General features: G+C 33.6%; 1 protein-coding gene across 1 annotated transcript; it reads left to right on the plus strand.

The window, feature by feature from the left end:
- Window positions 1-979: 979 nt before the first annotated feature.
- LOC115994519 (protein SIEVE ELEMENT OCCLUSION B-like) lies at window positions 980-5,128 on the plus strand. The gene is made up of 7 exons (XM_031118708.1): window positions 980-1,280; window positions 1,638-1,730; window positions 1,851-2,296; window positions 2,399-2,493; window positions 2,573-2,697; window positions 3,446-3,904; window positions 4,275-5,128. The coding sequence occupies exons 1-7, from the start codon at window positions 1,071-1,073 to the stop codon at window positions 4,899-4,901; spliced, it is 2,055 nt and encodes a 684-aa protein (XP_030974568.1). The 5' UTR covers window positions 980-1,070; the 3' UTR covers window positions 4,902-5,128.
- The last annotated feature ends 20,206 nt before the right edge of the window (window positions 5,129-25,334 follow it).

A 25,334-nucleotide genomic window follows, 5' to 3' on the forward strand; every position in this document is an offset into this window, starting at 1 on the left:
AGAAGAATGGACGGAAAAATATTTTTGTAGGATGCTTCATTTTTCCTTTCCTAAAATTATTCTTATACTCTTGACAAGTTTTGTTTTTTTCAAGTGCTTTTATATCTTTGTTAATCTATAATTTAAAAGGATAAAAATTCATTAAAAAAAATAATTATAAAAGTGTAAAATACATTCAATTTCTTAAGATTTACTAATAAGAAAAATATAGAGAAAAAAGTCAAGAATAGAGTACACTAAAGTAGATAAAAGCTCTTAAGATTTATTAATAAGAAAAATATAGAGAAAAAAAATTAAAAAAATTATAAATTAATTCATTGGACCAAAATTTAATATTACAAATTCACAAAATCAATGATATGAAAAATAAAATAATTGAACAATAAACGCTTAATTTGGATGGAATACTAATAGTTTTATTTTAGTTCATAATTTAAAGTGCAAATAAAAGAGTACACTACATTCTCAAAAAAAAAAATAATAATAATAATAGAGTACACTAGAGTAGATAAAATAGTTGCATTATAGCTTATAATTATTTAGTTTGATCTTGAAGCATAGCTTGATATCTTCTGTTCACGATTCACACTCAAAAATTTATGAAGTGACACGTGTAGTGAGCAAATGCCTATATATTCATTTATGACACTTTTTTTTTTTTTTGGAGAAATTCATTTATGACGTTTGACTTTAGATTTTTTTTTCCCATTTTTTGATTTGTACCAATTATTGAATTTTTTTTTTTCACTTTTTTTTTTTTTTTTTGCATAGATTTAATTCCTGTCGTATCTATTGTTGAATTATGTATATTTAGCGCATAAACAAGGTAGAGCCATATGTTTGAAAATCTGACCTAATTCATTGAGATACATATACGTTAAAATGTGCATTTATTATTATGGACCCCATGGAACCAAGATATAATCTTTGCTTGTTGCCTTATTCAGGTCCTGAAGACTATAAATAGGGGACCACGCTACTGCACAACACCACAAGCCCACTTCTCTCTTCTTCTGCCCTAAACCTTGAAGTTTCTGACTTTTCTCGTTTTGTTTATACACAACACGTCAATGGCCAGCGTCAATATTGTGCTAGCTTCTGCACAGCAACCCATTAAGACTGAGCTGAGAGTGTTAACCATGCCAGACGAGCAGATCATGAATCACATTTATGTAACCCATGTTCATCCTGACGACGACAACTTTGATGAGGATTCTCTTTTCGCTATCGTGGAAAATATTCTCAAGCATGCCACGGTTGTTGCTGACAATGTTATGCTGGTATATATATGTTACCACTACACATACTCTCTTACGAGATGTTTAAATTCACATGTGAGAGGAAGTATTAGAATTATTGTTAAATAATTAAACACAATTTCCTAATAATTAAAACTTTTTGAAGCATCAATAACTTATCACAATATTTGTAAACCTCCATGGCTTATATCCTCATCAATGGCATAGAGATGAACACAAAATTTTTCTCATTTTTAGTTTTGAAAGGAATAAATAGATGCATGCTAAGTTGTTTTTTTGTTTAAATTTAAACAATAAACGTTGGTAATTTCAAAATTTTATTCTCTTCATATATGTCTTTGAGTTTTCTGGCTGAAAAATAATTATGACTTACTCTAGGGTACCCATGGACACCCGGAGAACATTCACGAAAAGGCTCCTAAAGTTGGCTTCACTCCACCGCTGTGTACGCTCAGGCATCTTTCCTCCCTGGTAATTATAAAAGAATAGCATTTTTTGTCCAACATTGTAACTATTATAAATGTATAAATTTAATCATCTAACTATTATTCTAACAATTGGGTAATTTGATGCCAAATTATGTAATGCTAGATGACATGCAAATCTCCGGGTGAGGAATTTGCACATAAAACAACACTATCAATACTTAATAATCTCTCAAATTACTCATGGGATTCAAAGGCAGTGTTGACACTTGCGGCTTTTGCTATGGAGTATGGGGATTTCTGGCTCCTTACCCAACTTTACTCATCGGACCAACTTGCCAAACCAATTGGGATCTTGAAGCGAGTACCTACCATCTTAAGCCGTCCAGGCCTTCAGAAACACAAGAAAGCGATGCTTGAACTTAACAACTTGGTCAAGGTCACATTAGAAGTCATTCAATGCTTGTTTGAGTTGGAGAAGCTATCCATCTATGGTACAAAAGATGTACCAGAACTGTCAATAGCCATGGAGCGTATCCCAATAGATGTCTATTGGGCTATCATAACTATCGTAGCTTGTATGACTCAAATGTGTTGCATCATTAACGATGAGTAAGTCCCTGCCTTTGAAATGAAGAATATGTCCAGAATTAATTGTGTATAATATCATATATTTAATCTAACGCAATAACCATGCTTATTGCTTAATTTCAGGGATAGGACACAAGATCTGTCACCCTTTGCTCAAAAAATCAATTACACCCTTAACCTGCTAAGGATGCAAATAACACGTTGTCGTCGACAAATAGGTTAAATATGTTTTGCACATGAAATATAATAGGTTAAAAATGCATAGGAATTCTAATCAAAGATTGCTGTTCAATACAGATATAATAGAGGCATATCGAAAACTCATCAAACTTTTACAAACCCCAACCGAGATCATGGAGGTGTTCAAGGCACTGATTTCTAGCAAAGACAAGCCGCTCATTGATGGTTCCACTAACGGAGTGGTTAGCTCTTATGACATATCACTTTTTTTGGTTTTATTTCTACTACTATTATCACTATTATACAACAGTCTTTTGATGGCATACTACAAATAAGGTTTCTATAGCATTGTGCCAGGTCATAGTATTTGCTCATGTTTGGTCCGCACCTACCTCAGCTATGATTTTAGAAGTTACCAAAAATTATATTTTTTGATAAATACTATGCAAATAAGTTATTTGAAACTGTGAGCTATCCAAGTGGACTCCAAACCAACCCAATAAAGAGAGTTGCTAGCAAGCTACAAGCCTAGTCCCAACTTAATCCCATTTTTGAAACACATGACATATTTATCAATAATATCGTACATAAAATTTAATTTATTTTTTCATTCATTTATGCATCATTTAAAATGTATCATTAAAAATTAAGACTATATATATAGTATATAATTTAAAGTTTTCTTCACATAAATAAAATAAAAATCAATTATTGAATAGGGTTGTTGTCGTAAATCAATCATAAGCCCAACTCAAATTGATGTTGAACCAATAAAAAATAGCCAGCCGAAGTGTTATGAGCACGTATTATCTCTAACCCAAGTCTTCAGATTTTTGAGCTGGCTAGCCTAACAGGTCCGGCCACTGCTACATTTGTATATAACCATATTCAATTTAAACTATGCAATAATTACATCATCTTTTTAATTATTAACATGTTACAACTTCGATCTATTATAGCTCAATTTTCATAATTGTATTGCAAAAACAGGCTAATATCGATGTGTTGAAAAAGAAGAATGTTTTGTTTTACATTTCGGCCCTAGACATCACCGATGATGATATTTTGATTCTCAAGCCAATTCATGATGGAATAAGAAAGGAAAATCAGTATAAAATTGTGTGGGTCCCAATTGTGGAGCAATGGACTAATGAACTACAAAAGAAGTTTGAGATGCTGCGGTCTAAGATGCCATGGTACATGGTGCAGTACTTTTCATCAGTAGTAGGCATCAAGTACATTAAAGAGAAGTGGAACTTCAAAAATAAGCCAATCCTCGTGGTGATGAATCGACAAGGGACGGTGGAACACCCAAATGCACTCCACATGATCCGAGTATGGGGAATGAAGGCCTTTCCTTTCACTACTACTGTTGAAGAAACTCTTACCAATAGAGTTGATGGGATAGTATCAGTATTGTTTGACATTCACCTAGATGTTGAAAATTGGGTAAAGTTATTTACTTATTTTCTCAAATCTAAATTTATATAAATACTTACATTTCATATTAAAATCCTCTACCTTCGAAACGATTTCATTTTATAGTCTACTTACAAACATTAGGATTTATGAATCTAAAAATGTATTACTGTCACATCAAAATTTTAAATAACGTAGCACTATATATTATTAAATTCAAAAAATAAAATTTTAATGATGAAATAGATTTTCTCTCTATTTCAAGTTAAATGGAGAGGATCTCACAGGTGGTGAGTGATCATGGTCACACACAATGACACGTACACATATTCATGCACTTTGAAAAGCAAATTTTAAACATATTAATTCAAATAAAATTATTGCTTTGGGGTTTAATCAGATCAAACAAGAGAAGTACGTTTTCTTCTATGGAGGCAAGGACAACGAATGGATCCAACAATTTAACAAGAAAGCAGCTACCTTGGCTAATGACCCAGTCATGAAGGATACAAAGATTTCCATTGAGTTGTTCTGCGTGGGAAAAGGCAATAAAGGGGAGGATGAACCCAACATCTTAGGGCATTTTTGGAACCGCGTAGAGAGCTTTTTCTTCTCCATGACTCACAAGAAGACTGAACAAGACATTGTAACTCACAAGAAGACTGAACAAGACATTGTAACTCAGGAAATTCAAAAGTTGCTTTCATATAAGACTGAAAGTGGATGGGCTGTGCTGAGCAAAGGGTCTAGATTGGTGGTTAGTGGTACTGGGACAACAATGTTGAAGGTCTTGGAGGAGTTTGACAAAAAGAAGGATCTAGTGCGTGAGGTTGGCTTTGAAATTTGTTTCAAGGATCTCTATGAGAAGATTATTCAAACAGGTCGTCATTGTTGCCGTGTTGACATCCACATGAATGCTGGAAAGTACCCAGAGCATATTAAATGCCCTGAGTGTCCTCGTATCATGGAGACTTATATCAGCTATAAGTGTTGCCACATTGATGGTCCTATGAATGCACTGCACTAAATGGGAACCTCTCTCTCTCTCTCTCTCATATTATTATCTCTACCAAATAATTATGTGGGTAAGTTTGTTATGAGTACCACTTGTGTGATGTATGTGAAGTGTAAGAGTAATTCTACAATAAGGGAATCTTGATTACGATGTTAATCTGATGCCCATGTTAAGAAAATTATCTATGTAATCGTTTGATGTTCATGATGCAATTGGAGGGTGTATTTAAGTATTTATTATGCATGGCAGTAGTTTTATTTTATTTTTCGGTGGGCTTCCTTTAGCTAAGCCTAAGCCCAATAACATTAAATGGATGCCACTACACCGCATTGGGCCTTCAAGCCCAATCATTTTTACATAAGATACTTCATATATTGGGCTCCAAGCCCAATGGAAATTGCAAGCAACCCTTAACGACATTGGACCTCAAATCCCAAGGGAACTAGAAACTTGTACTGTACAATATTGGGCTCCGCCAACCCAATAAGCTAACGGATGAAAGACAACAACCCGAAGCCGTTTATTTATAATGACTCTCATCCAATCATCCCAGCGAAGGCCATGGGCCTCTTAAGTACACAATCTTGAAATCAAAGCGTGTCGGGCCACCAGCACAATCCATCCCACTTGCAAGAGAATCAGCATGATCACTTCAACCCAAAATTTAAGTTACTTGATCTCTACTGTTTTAAGGCACATACAAAATTGTGTGCCAATAAAATGTTATTTACTATAAAATAAAATTTAACTACAAAATTGATTGTAACATAAGACTACAATCTTATTCAATATTTTTTTATTAAATGTGAATTTTGACAAATCCATTATTGGATCACATCTTCTTCTTATATTCTCCATACTTGCAAAATTTCTAGAAAATTAAAGATAAATAACTATGTCATCAATAAATTTTTTAAATTGCAAATTTTTGTAGTTTAAAATTATGCATAAAATATGAGCTTATAGATCATATAGTAAATAATATTCAATTAACACAAAATGTGACATGTGTATTAAGAGTATAAAAAATATGTAATTCAACAATTAGATTTTTAAAATATGAGAGTCTATTTGGTTTGGTAGATTTTAAATAGGATAAAAAAAGATGAGAGAAAATATATAGGTAGTGGGAGGAAAGGGAGAGAGGAAAAATGGCGAGTTCAGCTATTTTCTTTCTAGACCTATCAAAAATTTATCTTTCCAAAATTGAGAGAGATGTAAAAAGAAAATGAGGACCAAAAAGCACTCTCTGTTTTGGACAAAAATATCGTCCTCCAATTTCCAAAGAGTGGTTTGGTTTTTGTCATTTTCTTCTCTTATACTTTACTTTGTGTACCCTTGAAGTTGAAGTCTCAGGGCTTTGGATTAATCACCGCATCCAATAGCAAGTGCGAGAGATCTTCACTAGCTATCCCTTGTTATCTTTGAAGGAGAGTCCAAATGCGTTGGTGTTATTTTTGTTTTAATCAATAATTAAGAGTAAGGGAATTTAAATGCTGCGTGTCTCCAACTGTAAGGTATTGATTAATTAAACTACAAGACTTTGTATTGTTGCTTTCACTGTATTCTCATCCTTTCGCATTCCCACATTCATTTTATCCAATCTCCAAATCCTTATCTTCAAAGAGCTTGTCCATTGTAATTAAATTAGGTACATCTGTCTACATTGTCAAGCCAATGCATACTATCCCTTTCACATCCTGTGGTCTTCTCACATTAATTAACTGTGACCACTACCCAATGCAACGTCCTCCTCAGCCGTCACATCTTTTGGCCTCCTCACTCCCTATTATCTGTAATCTTTAAAGAGTTTTTTTTTTTTTTTTTTTGATAAGCTATTCTTCAAAGAGTTTGTGCTTAGAAAATTTGGAGGTCTGTCCAGTAGGGCATATGCTCGATCGACCCCGCCAATCAAGTTTCTTTAACTTATTGTTTTGTCTTCTTTAATTAAATACAGCAATCACTCTTTATAAATTAGTTAGTGCTGCCAAATAAATTTACACAGATTTTTACATTCTTTTCTCTCTGCTTTTGCTTTCACTACGTGGGAAAGACATGAGATACAAAGGGTGCCACGCGTTATGACTTTGACAGCATTCAAAGCGTGCAAAACGTGAGCTCAAAAATGTCCAAACCCCAATATATAAATCAGACGTTATCATTGAAACTTCAAAGTTCAGAGTTCACATATTGTGAACGGGAGAAAAGTTGATGAGAAAGAATCAAAATACTGATGATAGGATAAAGCTAGATTTATAATTGATGACACTAAAAATCATTAGTTGCCTCTTCGTCTACACTGATGGACGATGATAAGTTGTTACGATGATCAATATGTTAAAAAAGACCACCAAATAATAGAATACTAGTGTGGTATTGGTCAAAGGCTCTCCAATAATAAAAGTCAGTTCAAGGTGAAATGATTTACTTTCTTATATTAGAGAGCAAATTTGGCTAGGAATTGTGAGTATGAAATTGTGTACCTTTCTGTAGTTTGGGTGGGTTTTATAATTCTTGTATTCATTGCCTGAATGAATATTTGCATTTATGGGATATGGAGCCGTTGGTATTAATAGCTGTCTTTTATTGTCTATCAACAACTATTCGTCCGTTGGTGTTCGTACATTACTCCTTAGTTGTTTTAAGCATTTAATGTCTTTTATGGCTTCGTTTGTTATTGATTTTTGACCAATACGCCTTGCACTGAATAGCATTTATTTCATCCGTCGAGAAATTGACGATCTTAATACATTAATGCTCATCAATAATGAAGTGATAAAAGTGTACTATCCTATAGAGACCTTTTTTTCTTTTTTTTCTTTTTTTCTAGAAACTTGATTTAGTAAATTCAATGAAAATTATTATTTTTTAAATTAATAATTTCATTTTGGCAATTAATGTTTTATTTAGTTGGCAAAAGATAAAATTAGACACAAACTAATAAGACGATCATATTTTATTTATTTCAATCAAATATATCAGGAAAAAGGAGAAGCAGATGGAGATCCTTCCATAAAAGTAATTCACCTTTAGGATACAACAAAGTAAACAACTGAAAACTACAATTCTGAAGTTTCTATTAAAAATAATTTTCTAAGAAATTTTGTATTTGATTATGATTTAGGTTCTTTGTTTATAGACAGTGAAGAGTTATGACTCTTCATTTAAATTGACACCGCTAACTCCTTTTTGAACATCATGACTTCTTAGAATAATTTATAAAATAATTATATTTTTAAAATCAATTATTTTTGCATAAGAAAATAATATTGAGAAGTTATAACCTAGTGCATTTCATTTCCTTTTTAATGAATTGAATAATCATCGTCTACTCTTGATGACACTCATGCACATGCCACGTGTCCAAGTGCACCAAAAGAACAAGTGTTGTAGAGCCACATGTACATAGATTTTGTCAATCATTTTATTTTTTGATGTTTTTGTTACTTTATATTCACCAAAAGTTTTGTAAAATTTCAACGAGGGACAAGTATTAAAACATAAAATTCCAAGAGGCTGGTCTATTGTTCCCAAGGTTCTATGTGATTCATGAGATCCTTGATTCAAATCTCATAACAAGTACCATAAGACCATCCACAAGGATTATTCTCTGTAATTACCTTATATGTGTAAGATAGGAAATGTACGTACATACAAACAGTGAATAGACAAGCTAGCTCTCGTAGAACTTTGGAACCTACTCCTTTCCTTCCATATCACAATCTATAAGACAATATTTTAATAATAATTGCTATCAATCTAACACTTACCTAGTTACCTACGTAGAAATTTTTTGGATAATTTATAGCTGAGGACATTGGATGTTGAACTCTAGATATTATTGTTAAAAATATATTAGAAAAATGCTAATTTGGCTATAAAACTTTTAGTGTTACCTACGTAGTAAGTATTAGCTAAATTTTTTAAGAAAATAAATTGTCAAGAAAACCTTAGTTTAGAACCCTTTTCTTTTTATGAAGTTTGCCAAGAAAGTGAAAAAAAAAAAAAAAAAAACCAGCCTTTTGTAAGGTCATGGTTTGAGTCCTAAGCCCAAAAGGTAAAATGATCTAGGCTCAAAAAACCAAATACAATAAATTTGTAGAAAGTACGTTAGAAAACTAGGCTCTAACGAGTTAGGTAACGATTATAGTGGATCTAGAGGACAAGAAAACAAAAATAGACTAATTTTATCTAAAGAAAAACTATCCTCAACCCAATCCTATGTTAAGAAAATGAAATATATATTTAGCGCGTAAAAAAGGGAGAGCCATATGTTTGAAAATCAAATGAAAAATCTGACCTAATTCATTGAGATACATATACGTTAAAATGTGCATTTATTACTGTGGACCCCATAGAACCAAGATATAATCTTTGCTTGTAGCCTTATTCAGGTCCTGAAGACTATAAATAGGGACCATGCTATTGCACAACACCATAAGCCTACTTTTCTCTTCTTCTGCCCTAAACCTAGAACTTTCTGAGTTTTCTTGCTTTGTTTATACATAGCACAATGGCCAGCAACAAGATTGTGCTAGCTTCTGCACAGCAACCCATTAAGGCTGAGCTGAGCGTGTTAACCATGTCAGACGAGCAGATCACGAATCACATTTATGCAATCCATGTTCATGCTAACGACGACAACGTTGATGAGGATTTTCTTTTTGCTATTGTGGAAAACATTCTTAAGTGTGCCACGGTTGTTGCTAACAATGTTATGCTGGTATATATATATATATATGTTACCACTACATGCACATACTCTCTTATGAGTATTAAATAATTAAACATAATTTTCTAATAACTAAAACTTTTCGAAACATCAATAACTTATCACAATATCTGTAAACCTCCATGGCTTATATCCAAATCAATGGCATAGAGATGAACACAAATTTTTTCTAATATTTAGTTTTGAAAGGAATAAATAGATACATGCTAAGTTATTTTTGGTTTAAATTTAAACAAGAAACATTTTTTAATTTCAAATTTTTATTGTCTTCATATATGTCTTTGAGTTTTTTTTCACGGAAAATTGCTTATGGCTTACTCTAGGGTACCCATTGGCACCTGGAGAACATTGAGGAAAAGGCTCCTAAAGCTGGCTTCACTCCACCACTGTGTACGCTCAAGCATCTTTCCTCCCTAGTAATTACAAAAAGAATAGCATTTTTTGTCCAACATTGTAACTATTATAAAAGCATTCAAATGAGTGTTCTTCGAATTGGCATTCGATGAATTCCAGTTTGGTAGTCTTTAATTAGAATCTAAGGAGGGAATAAGCCTGTTTGGTAGGAGGATTCTTGTTTTTGTTTTCAAAAAATTGAAATTACTTTTTAGATAACAATTTTACATTATATATGATTGACTTCTACTTTTTAGAACAATTTTAAAAGTACTAAAAAAAACAAAAAGATATTTGGAGATCATTTTTTATGTTTGAGAAAAAGGTATTTTTTTGACAAAAAAGTAACCAAAAGACTATACAAAAACATTATACCAATACCACACCATCGTATCTCTCTCTTCCTGCCATCTCTCTCTTGTGCTTACCACAATTGACAGCATTGGTCTGATCTTGCGAAAACTGAAATTCCTGTCAACATCACCATCAGAATCACCATAGCACTGTCACCAAAACTCATACTTCCACCCTTGCAACTTCGCATTTAAGCTACCATCGTAGAAAATACGACTGTTTTGACCCGTTTGGCTACTGAGAAAACTGTAAGCCCCATTCATTCTTTCTCCCTCCTTCAATGATCTTCATTGTCTTTAATATATTCTACGAATTTGAGTAGCTTGTTGTTTTGATTGAATCATCTAATACCCTTCAAACGATGAAAGCTTTGCTTGACCAGTTTGAGAGCCAGAGAGATGTCTCAGCTATCCACTTATAAGTTATGATTGATAATTGCCACTTCAGTAAAGAGGCTTGTTTTTTCTTCTATGTTGCTACCAAAGTGCGACTGAATCATACAATGTTTAATTTTTAACAAAAGGGTATGATTTTGTTACAAGGAGCAGGATAGTGAGTCTTGTGTATCTAAGCCCAGCAGATCAATGATCATTATTTTAGTAATTAGTAAGCATCAAACAGATAAACTTGAAGACTATCCAAAACCCACAAAATTACGACTAAAGTGCAAGAGAGTGACCTAGCGTTGCTAATTCAAACCGAAAGAAATTTCATGGAATTGCGACTTAGAAAATTTCAAGAAGCCAAAGCTAGGGTTTTGATTACATTTATTTAAAAAAAAAAAACAAAAAAAAAAACCGGTTAAATTAGTTAAAAAAGAAAAGATGAAATTGGCATACATTGGGGGAAAAAGAGGGACATTAAGCGAAAGTTGAAGGCAACTAGTGTTTCATTGAGGCTTGCAGAGGCTGAGAATACCACATCTTCGTGTTATGCTCACCTTCCTTTTTATTACTTTTTTTTTTGACAAAGTGCTCACCTTCCTTATGATATTGTGCTTAAATATAAGAGAAATGATATACCCACAATATTTTCAAATAATTCCACAAATGAAAGATTTTAGATAGAGGGAAAATTTCAAACAATAATAGCCCTTTTAGATAATAGCCAAATTGAAAATTTCAAACAATAACAATAGCCCCTTTCAAATAGTACCTAGTATTAAAGTGGGAGAGGGGAAGAAATTTCAATCAGCAACAATAGCCCCTTTCAGATAATACCCAAGTGCAAGAAGATTTCATTGTAGACACCGTATTTTGTACCCCTTATGACTCAAGCCCTTGTTTCTCAATGATGCCTAAACTCTAAGGCCCAAAGCCAATTTAGAGCCCAATCATATATCAAATTGACTCAAGAATTGATAAAATGAAAAATATAACATTTTTAAATGAGCAAAAATCTATTTTTGGAATTAAATGACCAAAGAGACCCTCGGCCTGCGTACGTAGGCCAAAGCATGCGTACGGAGGCACACTCCTATGTATACAGCTAGGGTTTTAGAGACATAAAAAAAGGCAAGTTTTCTGCAGTAATGGCTGAGATTTGAAATGAATCCCACATCATCTGGGAGTCGTTCCAAACCCCATTTTTTCCATTATAAAAAGCCTTACATAGTATATTTTCAAAACACACTGAAAACCCACGAGAAAAATACAAGATTCACTAGAAAATAGTGAATCAAAAGAGAGTTTTTCACAAAACACCCTTAAGTTAATTTTATTTGATTGAGACATTTTCTGGTCATAATCGTTTTAGTTTAACATTACTAATCACTTTGTTATTGGTTTGTGAATAGACTTGACTGAGAGGAACCGTCAAAAATCAAGCTTGAAGAGCTTTTTTGAGGTATCTAATCTAAACTTTCCTTCTTCCCTTTCTTTCATTTTATGCCTTTAAATCTTTTTGTTTGCTTTATTTGTTGGTTATAATATGTTTTAGTATGCTTTTCTAGATTAGGTTTACATTTTTTGTATGTTTAAAATGCATGATAGGTTGTTAGAATTTCTGTTTTGAGGTTCTGCCCTGTTTTTGTGTTTTTAGGTTTTCTGGGCAAGAGGCTGCGTACGCAGGCTTGTTCTTGCATGCGCAAGCCATTGCCCAGGAATCCTAATTCTCGTTTTTGTTGGTTTTGCTTCTGCTTTCACATGTTTGTTTTGCTTAGTTTCTTTTCCATGTTTTTATGCTTACAAAGTCTTTGTTTCACATGTTTGTTTGTTTGTTATCACATGTTAGAATTAGGGTTTAACTTGTGTTTGCTTTGTTTTAATGCCATGATCATGCATTCATATGCTCATGCATAATACCATAGGTGCTAAGTTGTTGTAAGGTAAGTAAAAGGTAAGCCATGCATTGGAAATGTTCATGCACTTGTGATATGATCTTGTTTCGATGTTAGATGTTATGATGAGATGTAAGGGTATCCTATGATGTAATATGGTGAATCATGTTTAGATGTATGACACTAGGGTTTATGTCAATGCTTTAAGGCCATGTTAGATGAATGCTAGGGTTGTATATGTGTGGTTTGGCACCTTTTGCTTTATAGGTGGATATGTATGTGTTTTGGAATGAATGTTGCCATGTTGTATGCTTAGATGTACACTAGAATGTGTGTGAGTAAGAATACAAGTGTTGAACATGATTTTATCGAGGTTAAGATGTAAGACACAATGATGGGAGGCCAACCTTAGGGTTGGGTGGTTTTGGGTGCCTAACAGCTTCCCAAGAACAGACCTAAACTTCGAACTCATATCTCTAGTAATAAGATTTAATAGTCCTTCCTCGAGAGGACACTAAATTTATGGTTCCTAAACCATTGTAAAAACTAGGTGGTGACTCCCCCTTGTGTCCACCCTCATGAACTTCTTTTTGATAACAATAATGTCTATAACTAAAATGTCAACCAAAATAACTCTATCACATCAAGTATTAATGTAACAAAAATAACTATTATTGCAATAGTAACTTAAAAGTGGTAAAATATTATATCAACAATAATAGTCGTTCCAAAAACTAGTGACGGGAAGCCTATTACAATCTCTATTGATGATGGGATTCGACCTAATGCAAGATTTTCAGATTTGGTAGAGCTGCAGCTTGTTTTTAAAGATGGGAGTACCACTGCTGGCAATTCCTGCCAAGTGAGTGATGGTGCTGGGTCTATTCTCCTCATGAAGAGAAGCATTGCAGTGCAAAAGGGACTTCCCATCCTTAGAGTATTTAGGACTTTTACCATTGTTGCTGTTGATCCTACAATTAAGGGTGTCGGCCTAGTCGCTGTAATTCTAGCTACTGTCAAGGCTGTCAGTTTAGAGCTTGGTTATATTGACCTTTTTGAGATTAATGAGGCATTTGCATCCTAATTTGTAGCTTGTCCTAACAAGCTGGAACATGATCTAGAAAAAGTCAATGCGAATGGAGGTGTTACAGGTGCTCGCTGTGTTGCTACTCAATTACATGAGATGAAGCATCATGGAAAAGACTGCTGCTTTGGAGTTATATCAATGTGCATAGGCTCTGGAATGGGGGCAATCGCTGTTTTTGAAAGGGGGATGCTGTTGATGTCTCTACGACCCCGGGTAGTTCAAAGCAAGTCTTTTATCTAAGGATGCAAGCATTGTAATAATTTGACATTATATTTTGTTAAAAATCTACAAAGATTAAAGGATTGAAGTAATTAGTTAACAAAAAAATAACAATAATGGTTGTAATAACTTATAGTTTTTTATTGCAACAAAAGCCTTAATATCTTGCTTGCTGTATTAGGAAATTTTCTTACATTAACTTAAAAGGAAAAAATTGTAGTAATAAATGAATAACAGTTATTTTTTTATAATATATTATAACAAATTTTTTTTTTTGAAATAATAGCCTATTGCAACGACAATATTATTACAAAAACCTTATAGGAATTACTTTTTAATCTATGATAATGACAAATATGAAGTAATAAATAATTACAATGAAAATATTGTTGCAATAACTTAACCCAATTTTTTTGTCAATTATTTGCAATTTGTTGCAATAAGAGCTGTGAAACAATAATTTATTGTCATTAGATTAAAACAGATTGCAGCATAATCAAGGACGAACCCAGAATTTCAAGTTAGGGGGGATGGAGATAAGCAAGAAAAAAAAAACTTTAAATAAGCATCCATATAGTATTAACAAACTATCAACTAAGACAAATGCACAAAATCATTGTTTTTTAATATATTAAGATGCAATCATCTATCAACAAGAACAAAAAACACAAAACACAATTGTTTCTTAATACTTCATCTATGAGTTAATAAAAGACATAAATTACTAGTTATTGCCATAATTGTTAAATCGTGAATCGTATCGTGAATCGATTTTTGATTTTTGATTTTTTTTTTTTTTGGTATCGTGTATCATAAGATACACAAACACCTAATAAAATTATAAAATAATTATAGATATACATATATAAAAGGTATATTCATTATAAATTCAAAATATACTCAACTAATGACCAATTTAATCATTACTTATGTAATAAAATTTAACAAAGCTAACTAAATAAATCAAATTAACTTATGTTTATAACATGCACATTCAAATTGATTAAACTTAGAAGTAATACATGATATATGAATCAAAATAATAATATATTTTCATTATCTTGGCTAATCAACTCCATCTAAGTCAATGTTATCATCATATTCAGCATCTATTTCATAGACATTTTCTTTATTATTATCAACATTTACTTTTTTTTTTTGGGTTTTTTTATTCTAATGATTTTTTCTTTATATTTTTTCTTGGCATTCTAGCTTTTTAGACTCAAAATAATAATAACAAAATAAAAAAATAATTATATTTTCATTTAATACATTATTAATAGCATAGAAAATAAATTTGCACATATGAAAGTGAGTGTTATGAGTATAGTCTAAATTTTGTAGGAGAAAGAGAAGGGAGGAAAAAAACTCATGGACTTACTATTTCATTAAACTCAATTAAGTTTCCCAATAATTTCGTGTTAACAAAGTCTAACAACTTGTTTGAATCAAATAAAATCACAAATTTAAAAAAAAAAAAAAAACCCCATTTTAAACCCATATGTCTATGTATCATACGATATGTACGATTCACCAATTTGATATGATTTATACGATATGTACCTATGTATCGAACGATTCATGAGTACTAATGATATGCCCTTATGGTACGAAACTTTTTGTACACGATATGATACGTATCGTACGATACTGATAACTATGATTATTGCATTATGAGTTAACAATAGGCGCAAGTGACAATTTTATTTTCTTAAATTTGTGTGACATTTTATTATATTATATTATTTGCCTTTATCTCTTTTCAATTGTCTTTGTTTTCATATTTATGTTACTCACCCGGTCCTACTACCGGCACTATAAATTTATTATGCATTACCAGCAAACACTTTTCCCTAACTTTACCATTTTTATTCCTTGAAAGTTGTATCAGTTAGGTTTTAAAGTGTAGGACTTTATGTATTTAGAACTCTAATTTGTATTGTTGGCAAACCATGATCAAAACAATGTGTTTAGAAGTGTTTAAAACTAGCTCAAAGTTGTATGTCAATGTAAAGTTGGAATCGAGTGTAAAGTAGAAAGCACTGTGGCTTTCGTCCTGGCTCGATCAATCGAAATTTAGGCTCGACCGATCGAAGCTCGGGCAGACTGATTTTTTGCAGATTTTTCCAACTCAGCCCTAGTTGTTTTAAAACGTTTTTAGGGGTTCTTATTTGTCCTAAGTATAAAAGGCAAACCCTAGCCACGTTTTAGTGTTGCTCATATTGCGGTTTGTGTAAATCTCTTGTGAGATTTAGAGGAGCTTTCCTTTACACAAACTTAGGGTTTTCAAGGAGGAGATATTCTCTACATCTTGATGATCAAAACAGTTGTTGCCATTAAAGTTTAAAGAATACACAAGCGGGGGTGCTTGTAGCTGGTGGGAATCCAAGAAAGAAGGAGTCTGTGGATTCGGAACTTGCACGTGGTTGTGTCAGTAAGTTCTACTGGTTGGTAGCATTAGGAAGTCAAGCGGGGGTGCTTGTAAGTCCTTTTGTATGAACTTCGATTCTTTCAGATAGTGGATTCAAGTTTACCTTGAGGATAGCTAGGTCAAATCCTCCCCAAGTTTTTACCGGTTTGGTTTCCTAGGTGATCATATCGTGTGTTATTTATTTTCCGCTGCTTTGCATGATTTGATCTTTATTATTGTGATAACCTAGACTTATTTAATTGGACTAAGTAACAACTTGGCTAATTAACTAGGTTAAATAAATTGCTTAAGGGGTCTAAAAACTGTCAAGTGGTATCAGAGCGGGTAGCTATTTTGTTTTTGATCCTTTGATCTCTGAGCTGATCCTTGACCCCTGTTGTCATGGAACACGGACACTCTCTAGTTATTCCTCCTTACTTTGATGGGAATAATTATGCTTACTGGAAAGTAAGGATGAAAGCCTTCCTGAAATCCATTGATGAGAGAGTGTGGAACTCCGTTGAATATGGATGGGAGAAGCCCACTACACCTGTTAGTGAGTGGCAAACTTCTCAGAAAGAAGCAGCTTCGTTTAATAGCAAGGCTATGAATGCGATTTTTAATGCTGTTTCTATGGAGGAATTTAAGAGAATTTCAAATGTTGAGATCGTTCATACTGCTTGGAATATCCTCTAGACTGTGCATGAAGGCACGAAGGCTGTCAAAATAAATAAATTGCAGCAATTGACTTCTAAATTTGAATGCATTATGATGTCTGATGATGAATCTTTTGATGAATTCTATGCAAAACTGAATGATATTGTTAATTCTGCTTTTAACTTGAATGAAATCTATGATCAACCTAAAATTGTTAGGAAGATTCTTAGATCTTTGACTGAAAACTTTAGACCCAAGGTGACTGCCATTACTGAAAGCAAGGATGTGGACTCCATCCCTGTTGATGAGCTTGTAGGATTTCTTCAATCCTATGAGTTGGATCTACCCAAAACTACCAAATCCAAATCAATAGCTTTTAAGTCTGTTGATGATGTTGATAGTGGTGGATTTGATGATGAGCTCTCTGCTACAGAGATTGCCTATCTTGCCAAGAACTTTAGAAACTTTCTCAGGAATAACAATAGAAAGGCAAGAGGAACAAACACTATTGAACCTAGAAATTTTAGGAAGCATGATCCCTCTAAGGTTAATAACAATGATAAACCTAGAGAAAGAGTAGGTCAATCTTCAAATAACTCTTTGGGCTCTCAATGTTTTGGATGTCAAGGGTATGGACATATGAAATCTGAATGTCCAACCTATTTGAAGTCTATGGGTAAGGCTATGGTTGTAACCCTTAGTGATGGTGAAGTTTCTGATCATGATTCTGATTGTGATGAGGATGGAAACTTCATTGCTTTCACTGCTACTGCTGTAGTTGATGAGAGTATATCTATTGAAGAGAACCCTTCTGATGGGAAACTCTCTGAAGATGCAGATCTTCAAGAGGCCTATAGCAAACTTTGCAAAGTTGCTGCAAAGGACGCTATGAATGTTGAACTTGGCCTAAAGAAAATTGAATCTCTTGAGCTTGAAAAGAAAATTTTGCTTGTTAAATTGCTTGATGCTAATGATCTTTTGAACAATGTGAAAACTGAAAACATGCTTTTGCTTGATAAAATTAAATCTTTGGAACTTGATTTATCTATTGCTAGATCTGCTAGTTCTAAACTTGATCAAATGCTGAGTGTTCAAAAGTCATCTTCTAACAAAACTGGTTTAGGTTATGTTGATAGCATCTGTGTGTCCGCTCCCCATTCCACTAAGTTTGTTCCTTCATCTTCTTCTTCTGAACCTTCTGTGAGTGAGATAGTGAGTGAAACTGTCAAACCCCCTGTGAGTGAGGTTGCTAAACCCTTAGAAGGTTCATCATCTAGGAGGATTAGGGTTGATCTGAAAGAATCTAAGCCTAAGAAGCCTACCCTATCTAAGGACAAAACACATGATAAACCTGCATGGGTTTGTCATTTTTGTGGAAAGACTGGACACATACGTCCAAATTGCTACAAGCTGCAAGCTGCAAAGAGAGCAAACAAACCAAAAGTACCTGTGCCTCAAGCACTTGATCCTATGGTACTTATTGGTGATTTGGTAAAGGCTTTAAACCTTTATTCCAATCCTGGAGTTGGTAATCATTCTCAAGTGAATAAGAACTCCAATGCTCGTGGTGCATCTAAAAAGTTTTGGATGCAAAAGACTCGACCTAACTAAGTCTTTCTGACATGATCCTTGTGCTTCATTGCTCTACCCTTTGTGACCATTGTTTTTTTATTTTTTATTTTTTATCTCTAGGATTTGCATAGCATAACATTCATGCATTTCATTCTAGGTGTTTTTATTTTTAATAAAATAAAAAAAAAAAGAGGGAAAAAGGAAGCACATTTTGTTTTTGCACTATTCTTCTTGGTTTTTAAGAACAAGATTGGTCAATTTATTTTCACATAACATGTTTTTTTTTTGTACATTGTTTAGCTTTGATGAGCTTATTTATTGCACTCTACTAGTTGAAGATTTGTAGTGCATGTTGTGTGGGAAAGATGTGTATGGTTTTTGATTACTATGTCTTAATCTTGAAGTCACTTGTTTTTAAATGTTGGACTTGAACTTATAGAGAAATGCATAAATAACCATCTTACCACTGTTCACTAGCCAATCATGAACACCTTAGTGCATATCATAAGATTTTGTACTCGAGAAAGTGTAGCACATGCACAAAAAGAACATAAGGTGAAGCCTCGGTAAAAGTGCTTAATTCTTAAAATCTAATTGGTGTGTACTATTAGGCTTGATGCCAAACTCACATAAACTTAAAATTGGAATGTATATTATGAGGCATAAATACAAGAAACTTACATGATTGCAAGCTTATGATCTAGGAGATGTGGGAGTTATATGATGTAACTCTTTAGGTGATAGTCTCTTTTAAATTCTTTGTGATGAATTTTGTAGACTCTGTGATTGATTGCTATTCACATATCACCTCACTTGTATCTCATGTCTTTGCTAGTCGCACACATTACACGAGTTACTCGTTGCTAAACATTGTACATGTTATTGTGTGTGTTTATGGTTTGACCAACCAAGTTTTTGCAATCACTTTGAATTATGTGCAAACTAAATTTGTTACTTGAAAATTTGTGGAGAATGTAAAATTTTGTTTTTGGGAATATTGGGCTTAAAATTCTTGTTTGGAAAATGATATCATCTCATACTCATGCATTTTTGTTCTTAAATTTCAATGCTTTGAGTTAAATCAATTTGTTTTTCAAAAATTGTGTTTTTCCTGAAAAATATGGTGAGCCTCTGCCTGATTCGATCGGTCCATTCTGTTTTTCGACCAATCGAAATTTTTAAAATTTTAAAATTTTTGAGAGAGGGAGTCTCTGTTTGTTTCGACCGGTCGAGACTGGCTTTCGACCGATCGAAACTCGTGTATTAGGTTTTTTAAAAGGCAGAATTGGACTTTTTCAAAGTCACTGTTCAAACTTTTTCTTTTCTTTCTCTCTCTCTCTGCGTTGGCTCTTGGCTCCACCATCAAATTTTTGTCGTTTTCCTTCAAGATTTTTGCAAGGTTTTTGTCCTTAGAAGCCGGTAAGACCCTTTTGCTCTTCTTTTTCAAGTTTATTTCTTGATTTCATGCATTTTTCATGCATTCTCATGGGTATTTTCGGCATCTTCAAAATTATTGGGGTTTTTGATGATTCAAGCCAATTCTTGTGTAATTGATCAATGAGTTTTTGTGCCATGATGTTATATTGATGTTCCCTATAGTTTAATTTGATCAATTTTGTGGTTTTTGAAAAATTGAAAATTCTAGGGTTTTGAATTTGATCCGAATTGGGGATTTTGTCAAATTGGCTTAAATTGATGAAATTGGCTTCTTCAATTGATGTAATTGGTCATTATTGTTGTTATTATATCATGTGTAATGATCAAATTCGTCAATTTTTTTAAAATTGATCAAGTGGTTTCTATATTTTGGGGTTTTTGTGTTAAAAACTTTTATGTCAAGCCAATTTTGTAATTTGAACCTTTTTGACTTAATTCACTGCATTAGCACATGCATCATGACATTTAAACTTGTTCATGCATCATATAGATTTTGATTTTTTTTTGTTTTTGTGCTAACTTGCAGTCTGCCTTTGGTTTTTGGTTTGTGTTTTTTTTTTGTTCTTTCGCTCTGTGTTTTGATCCTTATCTTAGCACCATGCCTAGGAAAACTAGAGCTCATAGGACCACTTCTACTTCCTCTGGGTCTCCACCTAGAGCAGAGCTGTTTAAGAATGATAAGTGTAGAGAAGCCTATGACACCTTGAACTGTAGGCGTAAGATCTGGTCTGAGCGAGCTGTTGTGTTAGATGCACTTGATCTGGCCATTAGGGCCAATTTTGAGTCTAGGGGTTGGTTGCCTCTTGTAGAGATAGATCATCCACCTCCGACCGCCCTGATTAGAGAGTTCTACTCAAATCTCTCTTGCCACATCTATGATTCCAACACCCTAGTTAGGAGTTGGATACGAGGTGTAGAGTTCACCATTACCCCTCGGGTGGTGGCTGAGGCTCTTGGGGTGCCGGTTGTTTGGGATGCTGACTATCCCTATGATGAGTCACCCTCTTTAGATGTTGTCATGTCTTACATCACTAGGTCATCTATCCAGTGGGGTTCTGATTCTCGGATCACGTCCGCTGAGTTTACCGAGACTGCCTATCTCTTCTTTAGGATTGCGTGTCATTCCTTGTGGCCTATCTCTCACTTCCACACCATCCCTTTAGAGCGATGTGTGTTTTTGTACACCTTTGCTTCTGGAGTGTCTATCAGTTTTCCTCACTTATTCCTTCGTTCTTTGAACGAGGTTCATAGGAGTTCTGCTGTAGGGCATGCGCTGATTCATCCTATTTTCATTCATAGGATTTTGCTCCATTTAGGTCTAGATGGTTTTCCGTCAGGTGAGCCTGTTCATGTGATAGCTCCTATAGGTGCCACCTTTCTTCGTCAGAGGGCTGCTCAGTTGAGGGTCCCTCCTTCTCGTCCTAGAGGTGCATCATCTAGTAGTGTTCCCCCTCCTCCCTCTTCTACAGGTACAGCTGTTGTTGAGCCTTCAGGTGCTGCTGCTGATGCTGATGCTGCTGTTCCTCCACCGACTGTTACGGATGATTCAGACATTCGTCGCACGTTGGATCATGTCTTGACCGTTCAGGCGGCTCAAGGACAGATTTTGGTGGACGTACTTGATGAGATCTGTGCCTTGCGTGCGGAGTTGGCGCAGTTTGGACCACCTCCCTTTTGATGATGGATATCTTTTTTGCCCTCTGGCATTCCGTCACAAAAAGGGGGAGTACTTGTAGAGTTTTTGCTTTCAGGGGGAGACTTCTTGTTTTTGGTTGGAGCTTGTGGAGTTTTAGATTGTATCTAGGTGCTTCACTGTGTACTTAACTTTTTTAGCTCTTACCTTGTTGTTTGATGGGATACTCATGTTAGGGGGAGTTTTATGTTTTTGTTGGTACTTTATTTGTTTCTTGTTTCAAACTGCTTATTGATTTATATTTATGAGTTATTCATTGATATATGTCTTTAATTGTGTGTTGTTTGAAATCAAGAAGTTATTTTGTTTACTTGTATTATTTCCACACATGCGGTTATGCATTTTGTTTAGTGTTTCAGGAAATATACAGGTTGATTCAATTGAGCTGCTGTCTACACTTGCAACTGATGGATAGTAGTTAGGATTGAATTTGGTTTATGAGCATTATTTTGTAAAGGGCTTTTCATTTTGTAAACTTTGAGCTTCTAAGTTGTGTTTTGTCACGGATTGCCAAAGGGGGAGTTTCTTAGGTTCTAAAGTGTAGGACTTTATGTATTTAGAACTCTAATTTGTATTGTTGCCAAACCATGATCAAAACAATGTGTTTAGAAGTGTTTAAAACTAGCTCAAAGTTGTATGTCAATGTAAAGTTGGAATCGAGTGTAAAGCAGAAAGCACTGTGGCTTTCGGCCTGGCTTGATTGATCGAAACTTAGGCTTGACCGATCGAAGCTCGGGCAGATTGCTTTTCTGCAGATTTTTCCAACTCAGTCCTAGTTGTTTTAAAATGTTTTTAGGGGTTCTTATTTGTCCTAAGTATAAAAGGCAAACCCTAGCCACGTTTTAGTGTTGCTCATATTGCGGTTTGTGTAAATCTCTTGTGAGATCTAAAGGAGCTTTCCTTTACACAAATTTAGGGTTTTCAAGGAGGAGATATTCTCTACACCTTGATGATTAAAACAGTTGCTGCCATTAAACCTTAAAGAATACACAAGCGGGGGTGCTTGTAGCTGGTGGGAATCCAAGAAAGAAGGAGTCCGTGGATTTGGAGCTTGCACGTGGTCGTGTCAGTAAGTTCTACTGGTTGGTAGCATTAGGAAGTCAAGTGGGGGTGCTTGTAAGTCCTTTTGTATGAACTTCGATTCTTTCAGATAGTGGATTCAGGTTTACCTTAAGGATAGCTAGGTCAAATCCTCCCCAGGTTTTTACCGGTTTGGTTTCCTGGGTGATCATATCGTGTGTTATTTATTTTCCGCTGCTTTGCATGATTTGATCTTTATTATTGTGATAACCTAGACTTGTTTAATTGGACTAAGTAACAACTTGGCTAATTAACTAAGTTAAATAAATAATTTAAGCGGTCTAAAAACTGTCAGTATCACTGTTCCTCTTTTTGTCACTTATCCCTATTATTGCCCAACTACCAAACAACAAATAGTCAAATCAGGGACGGACCCAGGATTTTTAGATCTAGTAGAGCTGCAGCCTGTTTTTAAAGATGGGAGTACCAATGCTGGCAATTCTTGCCAAGTGAGTGATGGTGCTGGGTATGTTCTCTTCATGAAGAGAAGCATTGCAGTGCAAAAGGGACTTCCCATCCTTGGTGTATTTAGGACTTTTACTGCCATTGGTGTTGATCCTGTAATCATGGGTGTCGGCCCAGCCATTGCAATTCCAGTTGTTGTCAAGGTTGTCGATTTATAGTTTGGTGATATTCACTTTTTTGAGATTAATGAGGCATTTGCATCCCAATTTGTAGCTTGTCCTAACAAGCTGGAACTTGATCTAGAAAAATTCAATGTGAATGGACATGCTACAGGCGCTCATTGTGTTGCTACTCAATTGCATGAGATGAAGTGTCGTGGAAAAGACTGTCGCTTTGGAGTTATATCAATGTGCATAGGCTCTGAAATGGGGGCAGTCGCTCTTTTTGAAAGGGGGATGCTATTGATGATCTCTGCGACCTCGGGTAGTTCAAAGCATATCTTTTATTTACGGATGCAAGCATTGTAATAATTTGACATTATGTTTTGTTAAAAATCTATAAAGATTAAAGAATTGAAGTAATTAGTTATCAAAACAAAAAAAAAAAAAAAATAGTCATAATAACTTATAGTTTTTCATTGCAATAGAAGCCTTAATATCTTGCTTGCTGTATTAGGAAAATTTCTTAAAATAACTTAAAACGAAAAAATTGTAGTAATAAATGAATAATAGTTATTTTTTTTGTAATATATTATAACGATTTTTTTGAAATAACAGTCTATTGCAGCGATGATATTATTACAAAAACCTTATAGGAATTATTTTTTAATCTATTACAATAACAAATATGAAGTAATAAATAATTATAATGAAAATATTGTTGCAATAACTTAACCCAATTTTTTTGTCAATTATTTGCAATTTATTGCAATAAGAGCTGTGAAACAATAATTTATTGTCATTAGATCAAAACAGATTGTAGCATAATCAGGGATAGACCCAGTATTTCAAGTTAGGGGGGTGGAGACAAGCAAAAAAAAAAAAAAAAAAAACTTCAAAAAAGAATCCATATAGTATTAACAAATTATCAACTAAGACAAATACACAAAATCATTGTTTCTTAATATATTAAGATGTAATCATCTATCAACAAAAACTAAAGACACAAAACACTATTATTTCTTAATACATTATCTATGAGTTAACAATAGGCACAAGTGATAATTTACACAAAACACTATTGTTTCTTAATGTATCATCTATGAGTTAACAAAAGACATAAATTACTAGTTATTGCATTATGAGTTAACAATAGGCAAAAGTGACAATTTTATTTTCTTAAATTTGTGTGACATTTTATTATATTATATTATTTTCCTTTATCTCTTTTTCATTGTCTTTGTCTCCATATTTTTGTTACTCACTCAGTCCTACTACCAATACTATAAATTTATTATGCACTACCAGCAAATGCTTTTCCTAACTTTACCATTTTTATTCCTTGAAAGTTGAATCAGTATTCCTCTTTCTGCCACTTGTCCCTATTATTGCCCAACTACCAAACAACAAATAGTCAAATCAGGAACGGACCCAAGATTTTAAGTTAGCGGGGGCTGGAGTATAAAAAAATAAAAAATAAAAAAAAACTCCAAATAGGCATCCATATAGTATTAAAAAGTTATAAATACTCAAAATTGTTATTTCTAAATACATTAAGATGCAATCATTTACCAACAAAGACAAAAACAAAAGCAAAATAATGTTTTCTTTAATACTAGGCTAGTTTTTTTTTTTTTTTTTTTTTTTTTTTTTTTTTTTTTTAAGTTAGAGCATTCACAGTGGTGGTGCTAAAAATTTTAACTTTTAGCACCTCAAAAAACTACTTTATCTATTTTATCACCCACTTTATAATACACTCAATATCAAATGTTCTATTTTTTTTTTATCACTTATTTTAAAATATTATAAACAACTCATTAAAATAATAAAGGAAGTGAGAGAATTTGAGTTTTTTAATTTAAGGAAGAAACATAATCTTAATAAAATATTGTACTTTATGAGACAGAGAGTCACAAATCATTGTTTTGCCTCGGCTCTCTTTAATTGTTTTTGTTGCTTTCACTTCTCTA

Source organism: Quercus lobata, chromosome 6 (assembly GCF_001633185.2).
Source record: "Quercus lobata isolate SW786 chromosome 6, ValleyOak3.0 Primary Assembly, whole genome shotgun sequence".
Taxonomy (NCBI): domain Eukaryota; kingdom Viridiplantae; phylum Streptophyta; class Magnoliopsida; order Fagales; family Fagaceae; genus Quercus; species Quercus lobata.